Source organism: Dermacentor albipictus, chromosome 4, assembly GCF_038994185.2.
Source record: "Dermacentor albipictus isolate Rhodes 1998 colony chromosome 4, USDA_Dalb.pri_finalv2, whole genome shotgun sequence".
NCBI classification, from domain to species: Eukaryota; Metazoa; Arthropoda; class Arachnida; order Ixodida; family Ixodidae; genus Dermacentor; species Dermacentor albipictus.
Genome location: NC_091824.1, coordinates 113,697,635 through 113,717,471, shown reverse-complemented (window position 1 = coordinate 113,717,471; position 19,837 = coordinate 113,697,635). Strand labels below are relative to the sequence as shown.

Here is a 19,837-nt window from a genome sequence, read left to right as displayed (position 1 = left end):
GATTGAAGTCTTTCAGTTATTAAAGAAAACGCCCACAATACATTGTGTGCACGTGGCTCAAGCATTGTCGGCCACATATCATGATGAAACCGGGAAAGTTAGCGAGATAGTAGAGGTTATCGCATACTTTTGCATAGGTTTATGCTACTAATATAGAGACGCATATCACAATTGATTCATCTGGCCTTCTCGCACAAGGAGTCACCACTGCATTAGGGACCATCATCGGTCGATTCAAGAGCTGATAGTCTTTTTCACGGTTAATAATACCGGTTCATTAACCTCAGTCTAGTATGAAATGTATATTAATAACTTTGTACCTTCAGTTCTTGTTGTTCATTTTCTCACTGTTTTTTGACAATCCCCCCTCTATCCAATACCAGTAAACGTGAGACTATGCCAAGTGTACATACATTTACATCACATGAAATATATAGGCTTTTCGGCTGAGGGACGCCTATTACAGTGAAGAGATGTTCGTACCTCGTGATATCTCCTTGTTCCATAGCGCTTTCTTTGAACATCGTCGTTCCTTTTTGGCTCCTGTGCGTTCCTCAAATAAAACAAAAGGCTCTCGCTCTCGTGAAGTACCGCGACACCTTCCACTCTGACGTGTTTTCCTACATTTGTCGTGGCAGAAGAACCTCCTGTTCTCCGGATGATGGAATAAAGAAACCTCATTGTGTGATTCTGCTTCTTTTGCTTTCACGGTCGGGTCTTCATTTACCGTCCAAAACACTAGCACGCTTCGGCTTCAACCTGAGCGCATACAGCACACCCCATTTGAAAATCTACACAAGTACAAGCCAACTTCAGAAAAAAAAAAGAAAGGAAAAGAGAAAAGATTCGGTTTGATTCAATCTTTTCATTGTTCTGAAAAAGGTGCGATCGAAATGTCGCTTCCTTTAATATAATATGAGAGGGAGACACAATACTGCCATGTGATCAATATGTGATGCTGATTTCTTGTGCATATGGAATGAAAAAGACAATAGGATTCGTGTCTGACGAAAGTACTGCACATGACAGATTCTGTTTGAAGCACGGCGTTTTTTAAGAATGCAGAACTGCCAGTTTCAGAAGCGCCTCAGAGTTGAAGGAGGTCCTGACACGTTCCTTAACACCTTCTAGAAGCCCACATCTTAATCAGTACTTATCGACTTCATACCTCACCATGCAAACACATTCATTTTATCAAAGTTATTGGGTCAAAAGCAACATTTTAGCAATACTGCCAGCATTGAAGCCAGAAATTATGAGCATGAATAGAATGGCTAGACCACCGAAGTCGCTATTTCCATGTTTCCACGTTTCATACTTATTGCATGGTCTGATTTTTATGTTATTTATCTTTCTTTGAACACATTTCGCAGGTTACGAAGAACATGCAGGAGGTACAACAGTTTCAGGAGTAAAAATTGTAGAAATTATGTTCAAGTTAATTTCAATGAAAGGCAATATTACTTTTTCACCGCCTACACGCCATCTGAATGGCTTCATTTGAGGCTTTCGGAGATAGTATTCGACTGTTTCCAGATTTTTGCGCAGAAAGGCATTTTAGCGCGTATAAATATATCAACAAATGCGACAGACAAATCTAAGCTCAATAGAAGAGCCATAGATAAGCGCCACACATTAAAAAGTATTCTAATTCATTCAGAAATTACGAGAGGATAGGGAGTCGGTGTTCAAAATTCGAAGGGACGGAATGTTGTGGCAGCGAATCGATGCCGTTCTCGCATCCTAGGTCAAATTGCAGGCGGGCCTTTCGAGTCGGCAGCCGTACGCGTCGGTGAAGGTAGGCAGCCTTCGCAACGCAGCTGTCGCGCAGCTGCCTTCAATGCCGAGGCCCCGCTTCCGGCAGTCCTGCGTGAGATAGAGAGCGTCTCGCAAGGATCGGCCTGCACTGGGGCTTCAAGAAGCAAACAATAAAATTAAATTTTTCTTTAGGGGAGTGGTGATGTACATAGGCCGATAAAATGGACGGAACTCACTGAGACTCACTCACAAAAGAATAATTCATTTACCAAAAACTCTGAGTCCCGAGTCAAACTCTTTACTGAATGAACTTGTGCGCAGAAAGAAAAAAAGAACGAGTATCACTCAGAACACAAAGATAACGGTGGGCGCGATCGACGAAATTTGATCTCCGGGTTGATTACGTCGGCTGTTTATAGGTGACTCATAGTGCGTTTCCACGTAATCTCTGGTGCACGCGTTCTACTTTGAACAACGTTTGCGTCACGCACAGAATCTGATTGGACAGGATTCTTCCGCTGTAGAATTGGTGACAATATTCGGGAAAGTTCCGACGCATAAATAGGCGCGTTTTGGCGCGGTGCGATAATATTGTTTAGTGATTATTCGGTTAAACACGGTGATCAGATTATACTAAACAATGATACCCGTGTTAACACTACAAGTTGGATGCTCCGGCGAATCCGCATCCGCGTGAATGTTTTTATTAGAATAAATGTTTTTTGTTGAGTGCTATAGCCTGTCTTGAAATCTTCGCGTTTATTTTTCTTTCTTGCTTTATCTTTGTTCTATAACAATTGGGTTAATGTTTTGCCAAAATTTAAGCTGGACTTCTTGATTTTTTTTTTGCGTGGCAGAGGTTTTTTTCCTAAATTATGTTGTGAAGCACATTGGTGCGCCACATGCAATTTTGTCCGTCTTCTGGGAAAAATTTGTGGAATGCCAATGCCTTTGACCGCGCGCAGATACATCGCTACATTTTTATAATCACGATACCTACTAAGCGGTTGAAACCTTGACAAACAGTTGGCCTAGATTCCGCAACCACACAATGCTCCAGAAAGCGAACTTAAAAGTTATGGAATAAATTGTACTTGCTCGCAAGATAATATGCGATTTCTTTCCAAATACCACGTATTCAGTGTGGCGAATGGTGGGTCGTCGAAAAATACTCTTGTTATTCATGCCACTTTTTAAAGTAATAGTTAAATAAGTGTTTGAAGAACCTGATCAGCAACGCTGGAGCAGAAAAAAGAATAATTGAGTTCCCTGAGCCACCCAAAATATTCAGATAGGTTTCAAAGCTAATATGCCATAATTTATTCTTGAATAGCCCGGCAAGTCACGAAGGCTTCGTTTAAAACTGGAACTTCAACTGCCTGGTATTGATGCAATATGGTTTCTTAGGTACCACGCGAGAGCAGGAAAGGTGCGGACTGACAGCGGCGTTCCACTTGGAAATGAAAGAATATAAAAACTAGCCAAACAAAAAGTTAAAAAGACCAACACTCTCACCCAAGCCACGCACGTACAGATAACCGGATAAATATCGACAAAGTAAGGACAGCGATGTCTCCCTCTTAATTAGATATTATGCAAATGAAGGAAAACTGGTGAAATTATATCAATATTTAATAAAGTATTTCAGTTGCGAGTGTAGCGCTGTTGTCTGTGCTTTTCTTTCGGGTTCTTGGTTTTAACATTTATGGCACTGCGACGAAGATTTGATGGTCAGTAGGTTCGCTGCCGAAACCACTGAAGAAGAACATTTACCTAGGTGGAGCATTCACAGGGAAGAGGATTTACGAGAACAAGAACTCCGGACGAATAAAAATGAGGTTGAAGCGTACATGGCACGAGATAGAAGCCTTAAACAGCATCTTATTGATATACTTGATAACTATATAATCAGTGATTTTTGACAACGCTAACCTATGAAGACGATTCATTGAATATGCCAAAAAAGTTCTAGAATAATTTAGCCACATTACGAGCGTTGGAACAGAACATGATAGAAGTTCATGAGACGGGAATAGAGCGCTATAGTCAGCCGACACTGATACTAAAGTGAAGTATAACAAGAAGCAATGAAATTGGATAGATTAGGTGATGCGTAGAGCAGATAACCAGTAGTTTATTAGTCATAGAATGGGTGCCAAGGCGAGGCATACGTTGTCAAGGATGGCACCGGATTAGTAAGTCACTGTAGTGTACTAAGATCACACAGTAAAGCAAGCAAGCAAAGTAATACATGACTGACAAGAGTGCACCTAGGTGAAATGGCTGATGGTCATTCGAGTGTAGTCTTATCTCCATTTTTTTAGTGTTTGCAACGTTAGCTTTATTATTACTACGAGGAAGTTATAATTTTTTCAGATATCTGTGAATGAGATTCTTCGTTATTACAAATAACGCTTTAGCGTATAATGCAACAATGGAAATGGTAGAAAACCAAATTGTGTTTTGGAAAAAATAAGCTAAAAAAAAGACGTACTAATAAGTTAACGAGACAAGTTCCCAGAGATGACAATCCTGTGTTCATAAAGAAAAGCTATATAACCTATATATACGCAAAAAAAATTACACAAATTGAGGATTATGTTCCGCAGATAATGATTCCAAGAATACTTTTTTTTTAAATGATCGGCAAGTAACTGTTACGTGAACAGAAAAGAAAAAAAAATCTGCCTTTCTGATTTCCATGCCATGCAGTGAAGCAGTTATTCGACTTCATGAGCCAAATGTAAACGCTGCATTTCTGGCAGCAAACGTTAGCTTTCGACTTTGCAGTTCAGATAGCACAGCACGCTGTTGCGCAAAGGGCTTACGCTCCAGTAATAATTTTAAAGGAGAAAAGTCTGAATCTTCGTAGTCGAGGCTCAGCTGCCGGATCTGCTCTGTGTGCGCCGTTGGACGAACTCAACAACCAGGCTACAGGAAAGGATCCGTGCTCATGCCCCAACTCAATTGTTCTGATGATGTTTCATTGTTACATATTTGAGTATTATAATGTATGGTTTATTTGGAGCCTCATTGAATCCGCCCAAAAGTCCTCGTTATGATATTACAACTCCATCTTCTGTGTGGCGTCAAGTACTATTGAATAAATAATGTACAGAAAAGGGCCCGTTTCGACAAGAAGTTTACATTTCAAGGGCTCTATAACGTAAAACTATTCCAATATGTTTTTGTTTCAATCTCCTGACGTCAAATTTACGTAACAACTGACGTAAGCATCAGGCGGTAACCCGCAGCGTTGCCTGAAAAACCCAATCAAACGCGCTTCTCGTATTTAGGATGTTACTTTTTTTGTTTTCAAAGCGAATAGCATTGCCCACACTGCCTACATTGAGCAGTTTTTGTTAACTAATTGGCTAACAAGAGGTGAGGGGCACGCTCAGCTGGACAGAATTTCGATGGCGCCGAGCCAGCAAAGTGAAAGTAGGTAGCCAGATAAGGAGTGTGGTGCCGGCGTCTGCGATTGGTCCGCTTCCCACTTACTTAGCTTGCGCTGGCTGAAAATCGCGGCAGCATGCAGCGGAAGGTTAAAAATGCCACTACAATTGATCCTCAACAAAGAAGTGTTGGCAAAGCAATGTTGTATGCCTGCAGAAAGGCCCTAACAACGTTATACTGCCACGCAAAATGATTTCTTTAGCGCAAATAAATCCATGCTCCCCAGCAGCTTCCAGTACTCAGTTCCAGAGGGGCGGAGGGCAGCCATCTTCTATTCCTATCGGGACGGGGCAGTGTCCGGCTATTTATAAAAAATTCAGTTTTTTTCGGTATATTAATGTGTCTTTAACGCGTGCACATAACTTTCATGCGGTGAGATTTCGTGGTTTTGTGACGTCGCGTGACAGACAGGCGAAGAGGGAGCAGCCCAATAATGTTTGACCAATAGCAATTGGTCAAACGACGCATTTTTCGCTAATGGCGAAAAAGGCTCCGAATCAGAAATTGTTATGTTTATCTCGTGCGGTCTTATCATGCATAATCAGTGTGCACATATCACAATAGATGGGGCGTTTTCGTGGTTTTCGTGACGCCGCGTTACAGAAAGGCGCAGTGGGGGTTAGCCAGAAAACTTTTTTGACCATTCGTCGAGGGCTGATGACCGAATTGGAATAGAAAATTTTGGAATAGCTTTTCACTATAGGGTCACAAGTCTTAGGAAAGCGACTACGTAAGGAATGGCCATATGACTATACTAACCGATGACGTCCTTCGCGCAGCACCAGGTCGCATTTCCCCGCAACATCGGAAAGTAATATTTCTTACGTCGCTGCCACAAGCGTTACCTTCAAACACCCGAAGGCGAAGAACTGCCTCTGAGGAGTAAGGCGCAAGTGCATGGGCAGCCACAATGCTGCGCTGGCGTTGCGCTGGAGCTCGTCGGTGAAGACGTGCCTGGCGCACTGGTACGCCAGCAGGTTCTCGAAAACGTCCGCTGCCTTCGACGCGTCCGGTGGGACGCATTGGGCGTCCGGCCGTGCCGTGGGCAAGAGCATCCTAAGGGAAAAACGGGAGATGGAAGGCTAGAGCGTTGACTGGCCTCGTTTCTTTTACATTGTGCACCCACTTTGTGCAAGTATCGTTTTGCTGCTGTTGTGCATATCAGCAGTTGCGACGTTGAACTAGAATGGAATACACAAACGATCTTAGTAAAACGGGCTGCTGGCCCCTACGTTCACAACGGTAAAACGGGACACCTTAGCTACCACTGCAAGAGCTGCGCACGCGAGCCTCTTTTAAACGAATGCACAGATGTTAGTAGAAATTCTGTGCTGACCACGCGAGAAAACATCGAAGCAACAGAAATCGCGCGCTTGGGAGCAGTGTGTGTCAGTGTGTGCTCTGCCTATTGAACTTCTCGGAAAGCCTTTAGATATCTGAACCACGCGACGTTGACTTTAAGCAGTAGGGACATAGGGCGAGCGCGTGCATTTTCTGGGTTTAACTCGCAGATAACATGTTTCGAGGTTCAGTGTCCTTCCTGGTTGTTTTTTTTTTTCTGGAGGGCAGGGTGGTCTGCCCCAATCGTAATTTCACTTTGCCACGAAAGTACTTTAAGGCACCTGCGCAGATGGAGAGGTTTACTTTATACATGTTCATCTTCTTAGAATCGAATTTACTTGGAAGTCAGCGCTTATCCTTCGTCCCTCTTATTTCCTCGCTACATTTTGCGTGCTGGATTATTTAGTACATGTTCATTACTAAAGAGCGAGCATAAAAGTCAGACAGGAAAAGAGAGGAGTATAAAAAGATGCTCAGAGCACGTGTTCTCGGATCGCCTCGGAGCGCCTGTCCGGTAACTGCACCCGTCCTGTCCTGTTTCCGTGCTGCTCCGTCTTAAGCTGCGAACACAATATATATCCACACAGTGACACTGCCGTGGCTGATCAGTGCAACTGTGGCGTTCAAATGCTGAGCACGAGGTCACGGCTTCGTTTTCCGGCTACGACGGCCGCATTCCAGTGGGATCGGTATGCAAAAAAAAAAGAGGAAAGGCTATTGTATATAAACGCAATTTTAAACATAAGGTAATGCGGAATTTGCAGTGGAAGCTAAACCTGGCATTGGTCTGTAACGAGAGCTCTAATGAAAATATACACGCATTTGTGCCTCCTTTGTTCTATTACGCTAGACCATCGTATGCTGAGCCTTCATCACAGACTCAAGCATTGTCTGTAGCGCCAGAGCCCGCCTTGCAGTTCACAGTCCAGATAGCGTATCCTAATGTTGAAAGCGAGAACCTCGCACGGATAAAATTAGTCTATATAGAATGCCCTTGACGGCGATCTTGACATCCCGTGTTTGAGGCTTGGGAACGTAACGTCTCACCATTAGAGCGAACGTTGATTAGGTGGACAATTTCATTTGAGGCATGATAATAATATGACACATACTGTATGCAAACGCGAACAAAGTGCAATATACCTACTGTACTTCATTCGGAGTGGCGTGCAACGAAATTTCGGGACCAGTTACTGTCGCAGCTTTCAAGCATCTCCCGCCATTTCGTAGTGCCGACGTGCGGGAAGACAACTAAGACGAGTGCGTATGACGAAGTTATCAGAAAAACGGGCTAAAGTCTGTTGCGAGAGAGCCGTTACTTTCCACAGTCGTACAAATATAACGCTACCTGTCGCAGGGCAGAGTATAAACACGTTTAATTTTTAAATGTGAGCACCTTTCTCCTGCCTAACCTCTATCCAATTTGGCGCGTCTGCCTGGCCATCTGGTCTCAGTATGAGTCAGACGTGAAGTCCTGTGCCACGCAATATAGGAGTGGCCCACCGAGTCATGCACACGCAGCGAGCGTCGCAGCAGTCGAGGTTTGTACAGGAAGAGAACCCCGTCAGCTGAAGAGATAATGAGATACAGAATATAGGAATCGACGGCGTGCTGCAGCAGAACGAAAGAGTAAGGAATGCTTGTTCTAAGAAAAGCAAGGGGCAGAGCACCAACGAGTCGCACAAGAAAAAAACTCAAGAACGCGTTTTCTGTTTGAATGCGCTTTCATATTTCAGTGTGCGTGTCCGAGTTTGTTTTCTTATTCACACTTTTTTATGTGCAAAAGACAGAAACGATAGGAGTATCGCAATAAATCCGGTACCTTTGAACGAAGCGTCTGGCGATCATGTGACCAATGTTGCCAAACATGAACGAGGGCGGGGAATCGCTGCTGTACAGGACGTAAGAAGTGGCCTCCGGCACTATAACCAGCCCGTCTCGAGACACTATGACGTCGACTACCGATGGGTCGAAGTGAACGGCGGACGTGTTAATGAGTTGTTTTCTCGTCTTGGCGGCTTGCACCCAATCCGTCAAGAAGTCGTTCCTCCCTGCACGGAAGAAAGAAGAAAGGTACAGGCATTGCAATGTTACCATGTGAGGGGCGCATACAAGTAGAATGACCGGTTGCGCTTGTCATTAAGCTGAACTTGGTTTGCTGTGTGCTGGACGTACCGGCATTCAAACTTGGATAACGTTTTAGTGCTGGCGAACAAAGGACAGAGGAGAGACGTAGACGGAATCGTACTGTCTACGTCTCGCCTCTGTTCTTGTTAGCCAGCGCTAAAGCGTTATCCATGAGCTTGATTTGTCGATTTCGCCAAGTAATCCGTAGAGCGTATTGGTCTTTTGTCAATTCTTTCATTATTATTCCTGTGAGGGTAGGGGAGAAGGGGTATGTTGAAGGACGCATCAATATGTTTTTAGTGGAAGGTAAATTGTTTCCGTAATGTTAGCATACTTTTAGTTGTTTGTACCCTTTGATGTTTACCACAGTGAAGCCGTCAGATGAAGCTGAATGGAGCATAAATTTATACTAACACTCTCATCGAAAAATGTCACACAAAGGCAATTATTATTACCATCAGTACCTAGCCAAGGTAGCATAGTTACCAATGGCCACAAGTTTCTCGTCACTTCATTTTTAGTGTAATTTTAGTGTAATTTTTTATTGTAACCAGCTGTTTACCAAACACTGTATAGAAATATACCGTGTAAAGTCGGTGTATACGCGAAGAAAAGTATTCTTTAAACATATGTTGGAATGCAACATTTCGCTTGTTTCGGTATAGTCTTGGAAACATGCGTGGCTTCAAGAAAAAAAAAGGAATATGCTCGTTTCGAAATGAAGCAGTATGTAAAAATACCCCTTGCAGTCCGCGAAGATGGTCGAACAGCGAAACTGTGTTAATTACAAAGAGTGTAACACCATGCAGGTCAAACCTCGCAAGCAGTCCATATTACAATACCTTTGGTTTCACCATTATTTCACCTGATTTTCGCTTTTGCGAACTTCACATGCTGAACATGCTTTAAGAGTGCTTTTATTGCGGTTCTCCCAGTTTTTTTCTTTCTTTTTGTGCGTGATGTATTTGTCTATGTTTTGCCGTGCTTTTCTTAACGTGAAAGTTGCTCCACCCCCTTTTCTTTTCGCGCGCCAGTAATGAGAGCAAGGTTTGACATGAAATGAAAACCAGCTGATTGCTTTTTTAAATTCATTTTGTGTGTAATGTTGTATTTGCTTGGTCTTGTGTTCTCTTCTACGGCTTGATGTTGAGTTGTTGTCTCTTTTGTCTGCTGTTAGGTTTGGCCGGACGCCAAGGGCGATACGTCATCCCCCTACCTTCTACTTGGCCGTACCCCACGGCGCCGAAGAGGTCATTCACCCGACCTTCTCCCAGGATTCGTCGAAAAGAGGATCGACTTCTCCTTCCCGTGTTCGGTAATGCAGGAGGAGGGGCCCTCTCTCTGTGCCTGTCACGTGTCATCGACGAAAGCAAGATCCCGCCCACACTTGTAGAGAGCCTATTTAAGGGGCTCCGAAATGTACTTTTGATATACTTCATACTTCATACTTCATGCTCTTCTTATTTTCTTTCAACTACCTTTGAATAAACAGTGCAAGTTTCGCACTAGCAAATCGTCTCGCCCTTGCTCGGTCGCCATGGTCTACCAGATGCCTGCAGCCCGCCGACAACGCTACGCTACCCAATAAGTAATGTCGGTCGAGCTTCGACAGGCAGGCGCCGCTACTTCTCGGCAGCAGTACGGTACGCTACCCTGGAGTACGCAAGAAGCAGGTTGCTAGCGGTGGGATCGCCTACAAACGCAACAAACTGGTTGCTAACGGTGGGATCGCCCCTGAAGTGCAACAAACTGGTTGCTAGCGGTGGGATCGCCTACAAACGCAACAAACTGGTTGCTAACGGTGGGATCGCCCATGAAGTACAACACTGCACAGCTCAGTGTGCCCCTTCTGCTCGCAGTGCTTTGTCTGGAGACGTTGAATCTTGCATTGCTTGCTCTTGAGTTGATAGGCAGATGACGGCGTTTACATTTCACAATCACAGACTTGTGCCTCAAAATTAAATCTCACCGTCGCATCAGACAGTGAATGGCTTATGCTCCTTTATGCAATGGCGCATGCCCCCGTAAAAGTGGCCTCCCTATGACGAAGACAGAAGTGAAATTCGATGCTGGAATGACGACCTGCAATGGAGCCAGCTGTGGAAGACAACGCTCGAGCTATTCCTGTTGATGATATATTAGCGAACTCCGGCAACCATGGCACAGGGTCCGCATATACAGCTTCACTGTAAAAAAAAAAATGTTTGATCGAGCATTTTACTCGTTTGAGGCTATTTCCGGACGAACCATGACAGTCCTTAGTTTTTTTTTTATATTGTCACATTCTCTCCTTGCCCCGCGTTCGTCTAGTTGCGCAGCATTAAACTGTACTCATAAAGAGCACAGTTTAATTTCGAGTAGTCGAAATGCGATCGCACCAAGGAAAGCACGTTAAGAGAAATTGCATTGAGGGACCTAGCATGCCTCAAAGAGCTATATTAAATTTGACTGCGTGCGAGTGGTATTGCGAAGTACCAGATGATCAAGCGTAAGACAGTGATACTGTCGAAAGAGTTTCGTAGTAATTTCTGTCGACGCGTTCACATTGCGCAACTTCCAAGACATTTCAGCAAGTGCATACGGCGCACGAACTTGCAAGCAGAGGAAATGAACCACGTAGTAAATATCCACAAGCCGGGGAATAAAGAGGGCGCACCACACGATACTTGCAAGTGATATGTGTGTGACTTAACGAAACATAAAAAAACAACAAGATATTTCAGATGTATTCGTAAATTACAGTTCCAACATCCCCCCTCCACTCGTCAAGAAAAAAAAAAGCGACTGTTTCCTTGAGGAAAGGCTTCGTAGGCCAGGAAAGACGCGACAACGCAACAACGAAATACGTGGGACGACGTCGCCTTGAAGTTCTTGCAAGCAGTTCGCCGAAACGGGATAAATATTCAGGGTGCCTGCTCTGGCCTAGTTAAATCTTTATGGGGTAAAGATGGACTGGATTGTGTTCTAAGAAAGCGAAAGACTGAACTCAGCGAGTTGTTAAAACTTCTCCCAAGCCACATCACCGGATATACAATAAAAAAGACAATACTCTAAGACTCCCGTATACCGGCGCTGCGGTTCCTGTCTGAAATAAAAAAAAATGACGCTTTACCCCTAACTCTCTTCGCCTCTTTTACTACTCATCATATTACCGCTAAATTGAGGAAAATATACATTTGAAAGTGCGCTTTATCAGTTGAATTGATTAATTTTTGTGATAGATTTTATGTCATGTTAAAATGTTGCCCTGCTTTAGATTCCCTTGAACTGGCATAGCACAATTTTTCAGTGCTTAGTGGAGACAAGCATGGAAGCGGAATTGGGACACATTGCAGATGATTGAAAAAGGTGGCATCGTACACCTGTGTATGAATGCGGATGTTTTCTCTTAAAAAAATGCCGATTGATACAAGAAGAAACATTTTGCATCAAATAAAGAGTGCCTACTAGCGGTGTGAACAGAGCGCCAATCGCCTTGTCAAGTAAACCATTTCATTAGCCTTGTCAGTGGCTGCATGATACGCATACACCAAGAGTTGTGATGGGCAAGCGCATTGAGGACATCTCATGTTGTCATCACATGGGGCGCAATGTCTTCGGTAAAGAACGACTGAAGACCAGCGTCCCTTCCCTCCAGTTGCTTTCTAACTGTTTGTCTCCCTTACTTTTTTTTTGCGCCAAGGACTGGAAAAAACTACAAAAATTCTGAGAATTCTCTACTAAAGCGTAAGCATTGTTTGGCTCGGCTATTACTACGATTTTGCCTAGAGTTGCTTACTTGTGTTTTCTAGCTCGTGTACGTCTAACCTTTTCCGGTGGCAAAGAATGCTTAGGCTTCAGTAGACAATTGTCAGGTTTTCTCGCTGCATCCGAACCCTCCAATACGATTGCACCAATTGAGCCGGAACGCCGGGCACGAGCGCGCCTCGTTGGAGCAGAGCGGCCGAAAGCGAGCACCACAGCTGGCGCATGACGTGCTGCGCAGAATGCCCCTATAGTTGCGTCAGTGGAGAGTGCATCGCTGTGATGCTATGTCATCCTCGCATAGCGCCTCTTCCCCTTCACAATCGCACACACACTCTCTCTCTCTTTCGCAAGTCTGTGTTATACGCGCGTTCCCTGTCCACAAAGCTCTCGCTTGCTTTTTGACTGCGCCTCGCTAAGGCCCAATAAAAACGCGCCAAGCGTCTCAGCACACTCGCTTGCCCGCGAGATGTTCATAATCCGAAGGACGCTCAGCAGCGTTCAACAGGCCATTGGGCCACCCCAAATTCTCGAGCAGGGCCACACCCAAATTTCAAGGTGTCCCCCTCCCCCCAATTTAAATTGGCCTACCCTCGAATTTAGGTTTCTCCCATCCCCAGATTTCAACTTGGCCCGCTCCTAGATTTCAACGTGGCCCATCTCCAGATTTCAAGTTGGCCCGACCCCAGATGTGAACTTGGTATAGACGCAGATTTCAAGTTGGCATACCCCGAGATTTTCGTGCCACCGCTCGTGCGTTCGTCGTCGTCTTCCTCCACAGCTGGCTGGTTTTATCTTGAAAGCGATCGTCTTCCGCAAAAGAGGGACGGACGGACAGTTTTCCCGTTGGGTAACCACAGAAATTCTTACGGATTTAACACCTTTTATAGTAATGTTGCGATTACAACTAGCCCAACTTTATGCGTGAACTACTGCACGCTTGTGAGATAGAGGCAGCGAGAGCCAGTAGTTCAGACAAAAGCATTGGCATCGAAATCAGTTCCGTTTTACCTGTTGGTGTTTTCTCGTGAAGCCGCGTACTCCGAGAAAGTGCAGCGAAAATGATACTGCAAAACTTCAGCATAAACCAAATAAACCCTTCGCGGAACCAGTTATTCAGTCTTCTTTTAAGAAAACAATTACCACGTAACTGACTGTACAATAAATCAAGAAATATGACAAGGACTTCTTAGAATATGCACAAAGAATAAGGCCGTATTGCATTTCTTTGAATCGACCGCGCAGTATCTTGGAATAACATTCTGTAGATATGACACATTTATCGATAGTTCGTTATAAATCGTGATTGAGGGAGATAGGCTGACCCGGTTGCCGTGATTGCCTTATTTTCATGCGTGCGTAATGTTGTGCCTTCGCGTTCAGAGCCACGAACGTCCGCTCTGTACAAGAAATGGCCGTGAGTACTCACCTATTACGTGCTTCGGATATGCGTCGTATTGCTTGTTGAGCTTCTGGAGGGTGTCTTCGCTGGGAGGGAAACCGGCGACTACGGTGACCGGGCCAGGACGGCGAAGCCAGCGAGAAGCGTTTGTCGCAAAGCAGTGCACGAGGACGTCGGTTAGTTTCGTCATGAAATTTGTTGTATCGACACTGTGGAACGGGCAAAAACACGAACGCCAGAAAGATTACACAGGGTTGAAAAGTTCATTAATTAAATTATCTTATGGCTTGAAATTAGAAATTTGCGAATATTACCTTCTAACGTCGATCCGAATAGGCATTGAAAAGTGCGGGCGCTAATAGAATCGAACATCAGTCGATTCGAGGATTCGAGTCGGGAGTTTCCGCAAGTCGCGAAAGGATGGTGAGAGAAAACGCTTGCAAAAATGCAATAGCGGTCGCTCACACTAGACATGCATTTTCAGTTTCAAGGAATTCAGAGGACAGCAATGGAGACGACACATTACTGCACTATCAAATGAGAGTTGTGTGAGCGCATCCAACAGTTTGATGGAACATGTCTCACATTTAAGAACCGCGATAAAGTGACACCAGAGACACTGGAAGCCTTTACCGACGAAGAGTGAAAAATGCGTCGAATAGCCGTCCATCACCGTGACAAGGCAGGAGTAGAAATATAATTCCCCCCAGCCAGGCTATTTGTGTAACGTGTCCGTTTTCACCCATCATCATTATCCTTACCCCCTACCCCACACACAGCCATGACATCCCCCCACAAACCCAATGTTCATCTTAGGCAATAACCGGCGTGTCGAGCCTTGGTGGCTCACGTCGAACAGTTGTTAAGGTCCGCTTGCAGATGAGCAACGCTAAGGTATTTATCGACTCGTTTACATATATATATATATATATATATATATATATATATATATATATATATATATATATATATATATATATATATATATATATATATATATATATATATATATATATATGTATATATATATATATATATATATATATATATATATATATATATATATATATATATATTTAAACGAATAAGCTTACCCAAAGATAGATTAAGCCTACCAAAAGAGCGTCACTGCAAGTTTATTTGGTAGTTCAGCAATGGTTCATCTTCAGTGTTGTCAAAATAAGCACCTGCTGAATTCCCAGAAAGTCTCAGCCAACCAGGTCAGCTGGAAACCATTGTACATTTCCGGAGTTGGCTGCTGATTGCTAATCAAGTGGCGAGAACATCTGAATGATGTAAATCTTTCGGTGCATTGGATGAATCGTAGCTTTAGGAAAGCGCCTTGACATTGTCATAGTTAACGCCACTGACCGTGACAAGTGGCCGAGCAATATGTTGCTGTCTGTATTCCCAGCTGCGGCAGCTCCATTCAAATGTGTATATATTGCCAACAGAAAATTCCTCCTCGTATAAAAATTACAGTGCACCTACAGGAGTCATATTCGGTAAGCTGTAATACGCAGTTGTCGACCATTCTAAGTCCCTCATGGTACATACGTAGGTGCGTCCGAAGCGAAGCCATCCAGTCTTCACGACCACCTAGCATCCAACCTGAGGCACAGCTACCCATGAAACAGCATAAAGAAGGCGAGGAGAGATGGGGTGGGCTAAAAAAGCTTACCTGTGACGGAATGCAGTTGCTGCCAGAGGTACGGCCATGATGTGTTTAACCCTTGTGACGCAGACAAGCGAGTCATTGAGATGTTGCTCGGAAATCCAGGGGTCCACATGGCGGGCTAGCTCGCCCAGGACGCTCCAGCTGGTCCACAGATACAAGTCTTGCGATGTGATCTTGCCGAAGACATTTCCCAAGGACGACGGAACCCGCTGGTCGAGATCTATTGCGGCGTCGCGAGGGTAAGGCGTCTTGGCCGCTATTGCATCGCCAAACGCTTGCGAGCTCAGTCCGGGGATGACCACAAGGTTTGCCTTGGTAGTCGTCATGGCGGGTACCTGCGGTTGCACGAACACAGCACAGAACAGAGAGCCAAGCGTTATATTGAAATGAGTTCGAGGCTCACAAAGATACTAAATGAAAACATTAAATTAGATCGTAGCCGAAGTCAGAGCAGTGAAGAAGCTGCAGCGGAGGTCCCTATTTATAGAATCCAGAGTCTTCGTTGGGAAACACAGCTTTTCAAGGAACACGTTCTCCGATTAAGGGTTTTGGACGACAAATTGGGCCTGGCTCCACTCAGCCCTTGTGCCCCATTCAAATTTAATAAAAATTTTCTAAAGCAGAAATTGTCTAGAAAATGATGTCTGCTTCCAGAACCCCGAAACATGTTGGAAACCACTGGCGAACTCCATAGCAAACCACTGCCTGGATATAGTCACCATAACAAGTTGAATCCTATGGTACACAGCGTGTTTCAGAAAATGCCATAAAAATTCCTCAGATATAGGGATGACGTGATAATTAGGCGATCTTCTTGCTTGCTTTTACACAGAGGCACACAATTTGATATAACTCGAGAGTGAGACAAGTATACGTGCAAATTAGACTAGCTTTTTACCAAAACTAGACTGACCAGCGATCCCATTAAAAAAAAATCATAAAACCAGTTGATCGAGAGGCACATTACCGTTTCCCGAAATGAAAAAAGTGGACTCTGCATATTTTTACAGCGTAATGCATTCCAACATGTTTCACAGGGAAATGCGAAACTTAAATGCCCAAGAGCGGGAAGTTCTGCCTTAAGAAACGCCCTTCTGGTTACGCCTCAACATGGGCGGATCCTTAAGTGAGCAAGACCGCGACTTGCATTCGCAAGCATTCTTCAAAAGTAGTTACGTAACAAATTCAATGCACAAACTGCACAATATTTTTGTAAAACCACCACTGAAAATTTAGGCCAACCGATAGAAAAACATTCTCTAATCATATCACCACCACTGTAATAACGAAGATGTTACTTTGCATTAGAAACTAAAAAGGCACATACGGCGTTGTTTATGACAATTTATATACGCAACCTAACTGGAGATATCTTTTGTTATATTTTAGCACGTCGGCTGTACAATACGGGCACCACTGCCCCTTCGAATGGTGTCCAGCCTGCTAAATATTTAAAATCAATATCCTTGAATCAATCTTCAGTTAATACGCGCACGTGAGCATCCCGTATATGTGAGCGCACCTGAATCTTTTTCAACGTTTCGATATTTCAAATCCACGTTAAAGGCAATTACTCTGCGTAAGTCAGGCTATGGAACTCCCGTTCAAGAAAAGGGCCCCAGTGATAGGTTTTTTCGAGTGCTTTGAGCGCATCACCGTTGTGTATGTTTGGGGTGATCCTGTGGTAGCCAAGGCCAGGGCTGCCTTGATTTCCAAATGCAGGTCCACCGCTTGCTTCAGGAGTTTCGCCGTGACTTGCGAGACGCCGCCTATAATCGCCAACACGGACAGGTACGTGTACAAGTCACCGGACCTCAAGTGGTCGATCATTCGCGCTTGGTCAGGCAGCGTGGAGGTGTCCAGAATAACGGCGAGGCAGCCGGGAGTGCCTGCACGCGTTGGCGCCGTTGGCAGTTAGCGCCATGACTGTGCCTTCACGTACTCTTTTCGCGTCCACGCCTTGTCCTTGTCCTTCACTATTGTTATAAATATCACATCAACGAACCAATATCACATAGGGCCTGATGCGCGCGATGTTTTGAGCGTACCGGGCAGTAGACCTGGTGGCGAGCGACGAAATTGTCTGCGTAGTATGAAAAGCCGCCTCCGTTCTCTGCTGTGTTCTGTGTCTTATGTGGTCGAGAGTGCGCCCCATGCTTCGTTTAACCATACGCAAAGCTGGAGAAACAGTGCAGTCGAGTATGCAAAACCATAGGTGGTGGTGCTTTCTTATTTAATGACGGCCGCGAACATCGATTTACAGGACTTGAGGAAATTTCGTGTGGTGAAGTGACACAGATAATTGAAAGAAAGGTTCATACACTGGTAGAAACTGCTGCAGAGCTCCTTACTGATATATGACACACGAAACAAAAGAGACTGGCATATTATAGCCAGCCAGTTACAGCGTGATGTTTGGAAAATGCAGATAATTAAATATGGTGTCAAATAATACGTTGGCGTTAAGCAAACGAATACCAAACAAAAGAAACCATTGCGGTCGTATCATTGTGCCCTCATGAGCGAAGTTCCTGTGCATGAACACGAAGGCTAGCAGTGCACAATCACGCGATTGACCAACGGCCACTCCCGGGAAATGTGAATTTACCGCAGAAGCACGCTTTTATTCTCGTCGGTCCAACGGCATTCAGAGTCGACACGCAGCGGAGCCGGTCAGATTCAGTCACAGTAGTAACGCTATGTCAGGTCATTTATTATATTATTAGCTTTCTTAGTTGGTTACAATATTCTTCAGAGGCCACCGTTTTGATTTGATGTACGTTGAAAGAATAGACGCACATTGCGAAGATCTGCCGTTGCAGCTTGACGTCATGAGGCTTCAGCGGAACACACTCGAAATCTGCAGCGCAGCAAAACTTCGTCTAAGAATTCTTGTAAGCGGCATACGTACTTGGCCAAACATTTGGCTTCTTCTTCGACGGAGAAGCACGCTACAAATCCTTCCAGGCACGACATGTTCCGAAACTCCCACCGCAACGCAACTCGGACAAGATATACTGTAACTCTTGCATTTAGCAGCAGGGCCTCGCGTTCTGTATTATCCGAAACCGGTAAGCCACTGTGAACCGGCGTTACCACAGCGCCGCCAGGGCAGCGCATCCCACCCATAGGGGGCACCACCTTATGGCAATAGCTCGACCATATATTGCAAATATTTCTGTCTCGGTTGTAAACATGGAAAAACAACAACCTGACACTAATATCTGCATTTCTAAAAACAAACAAAAGAAAAGATTGTCCCGTGCCATTTAGTCCGCATATTGTAGCGAACAACTTTCAATTCAGCATTCGGCGTTGACGTTGACGGCCACGTCTCAGTAGCAACCTGCACTGAATCCGCCGCTCTAAGTCCCAAATGTGACATTCTGATCCACGGATATCAAACACGCGGTCCGCGTGCTGCATGCGACCGGCGGAACGCTCGGGTGCGGCCACGTGTCGCTCCCCCCCCCCCCCCCTCCACCTGGACATTGCAACTCCTTTTTGCACGCCAACTCTGCTGCTCTACCCGTTAGCGGACTTGTCCAACTCGCCGTGCTCATTATCGTATCGCAGAAAACGTAGCATTTCCGGCGACAGGAGAATACAGACAACGGCGATAGAGTAACGAGGTAACACAGACCTTTCAAAGCAATAATTATGCGCTAACAAGATTACGCCTGATTAAACGCGTTACCATGGTCATGTCTATGCTTGAAAGTAGGAGTGGGTGAGACACTACTTTCCCCCTCAACATATATTACAGTAAGCGGGAGAGGCAAATGTCAAGGAAGACGTGCTGAATGCGCGCCCTCACCCAGACTTACATAGGAGGCAGTTTTGCAAACCAATGCTTCACTGAATCGCGTTACAATCGCCCCGACCCACCGGTATTCCGTGTCAACTATAGCTCTCTCATGTGCTGACTGCTTGGCAAGAATTCCCGCGTAATTGCAGGCGAGCACTGCCAAAAAAGGGGGGAGTAGAGGAAGCTTCGGACTTCCATTTGACGACAAAAAACGACAGTTGAGAAATTTAATCTTAGTACCACTTTAATGAGGCCTTGCATCTCGCTGGAGGAGGCCTGTTGGGCGGCAGCGATGGCATTATCACAATGTGGCGATTTCGTACACCTTATACAGAGGACGTGACGTCGAAGCTTGAGCCTATAATCAATGGCTCAAAAATGTATCAATCGTCACTTACAGCGCATACATAGACGCGGGACAAAAAAGACGACGAAGACAAGCGCTGTATGTTCTGTGTATGCGCTGTAAGTGACGATTGATACCATGGAATACCAACCAGGCCGTACCCAAACTTTGCTTCGA

The 19,837-nt window shown here is 44.8% G+C and overlaps 1 protein-coding gene across 2 annotated transcripts in view; it reads right to left on the bottom strand.

Moving 5' to 3' along the window:
• Positions 1-1,035: 1,035 nt before the first annotated feature.
• Positions 1,036-19,837, bottom strand: part of LOC139059279 (uncharacterized) — a 31,531-nt gene continuing 12,729 nt past the window's right edge. For both annotated transcript variants that reach the window (XM_070537473.1, XM_070537474.1), the window contains exons 5-10: positions 17,163-17,395; positions 15,510-15,841; positions 13,856-14,037; positions 8,378-8,606; positions 6,060-6,270; positions 1,036-1,866 (exon numbers count right to left, since the gene is read on the bottom strand). In XM_070537473.1, coding sequence (XP_070393574.1) covers positions 1,744-1,866; positions 6,060-6,270; positions 8,378-8,606; positions 13,856-14,037; positions 15,510-15,841; positions 17,163-17,395 — 1,310 coding nt within the window. In that variant the 3' untranslated portion in view covers positions 1,036-1,743. The remainder of the gene's footprint in view (positions 1,867-6,059; positions 6,271-8,377; positions 8,607-13,855; positions 14,038-15,509; positions 15,842-17,162; positions 17,396-19,837) is intronic.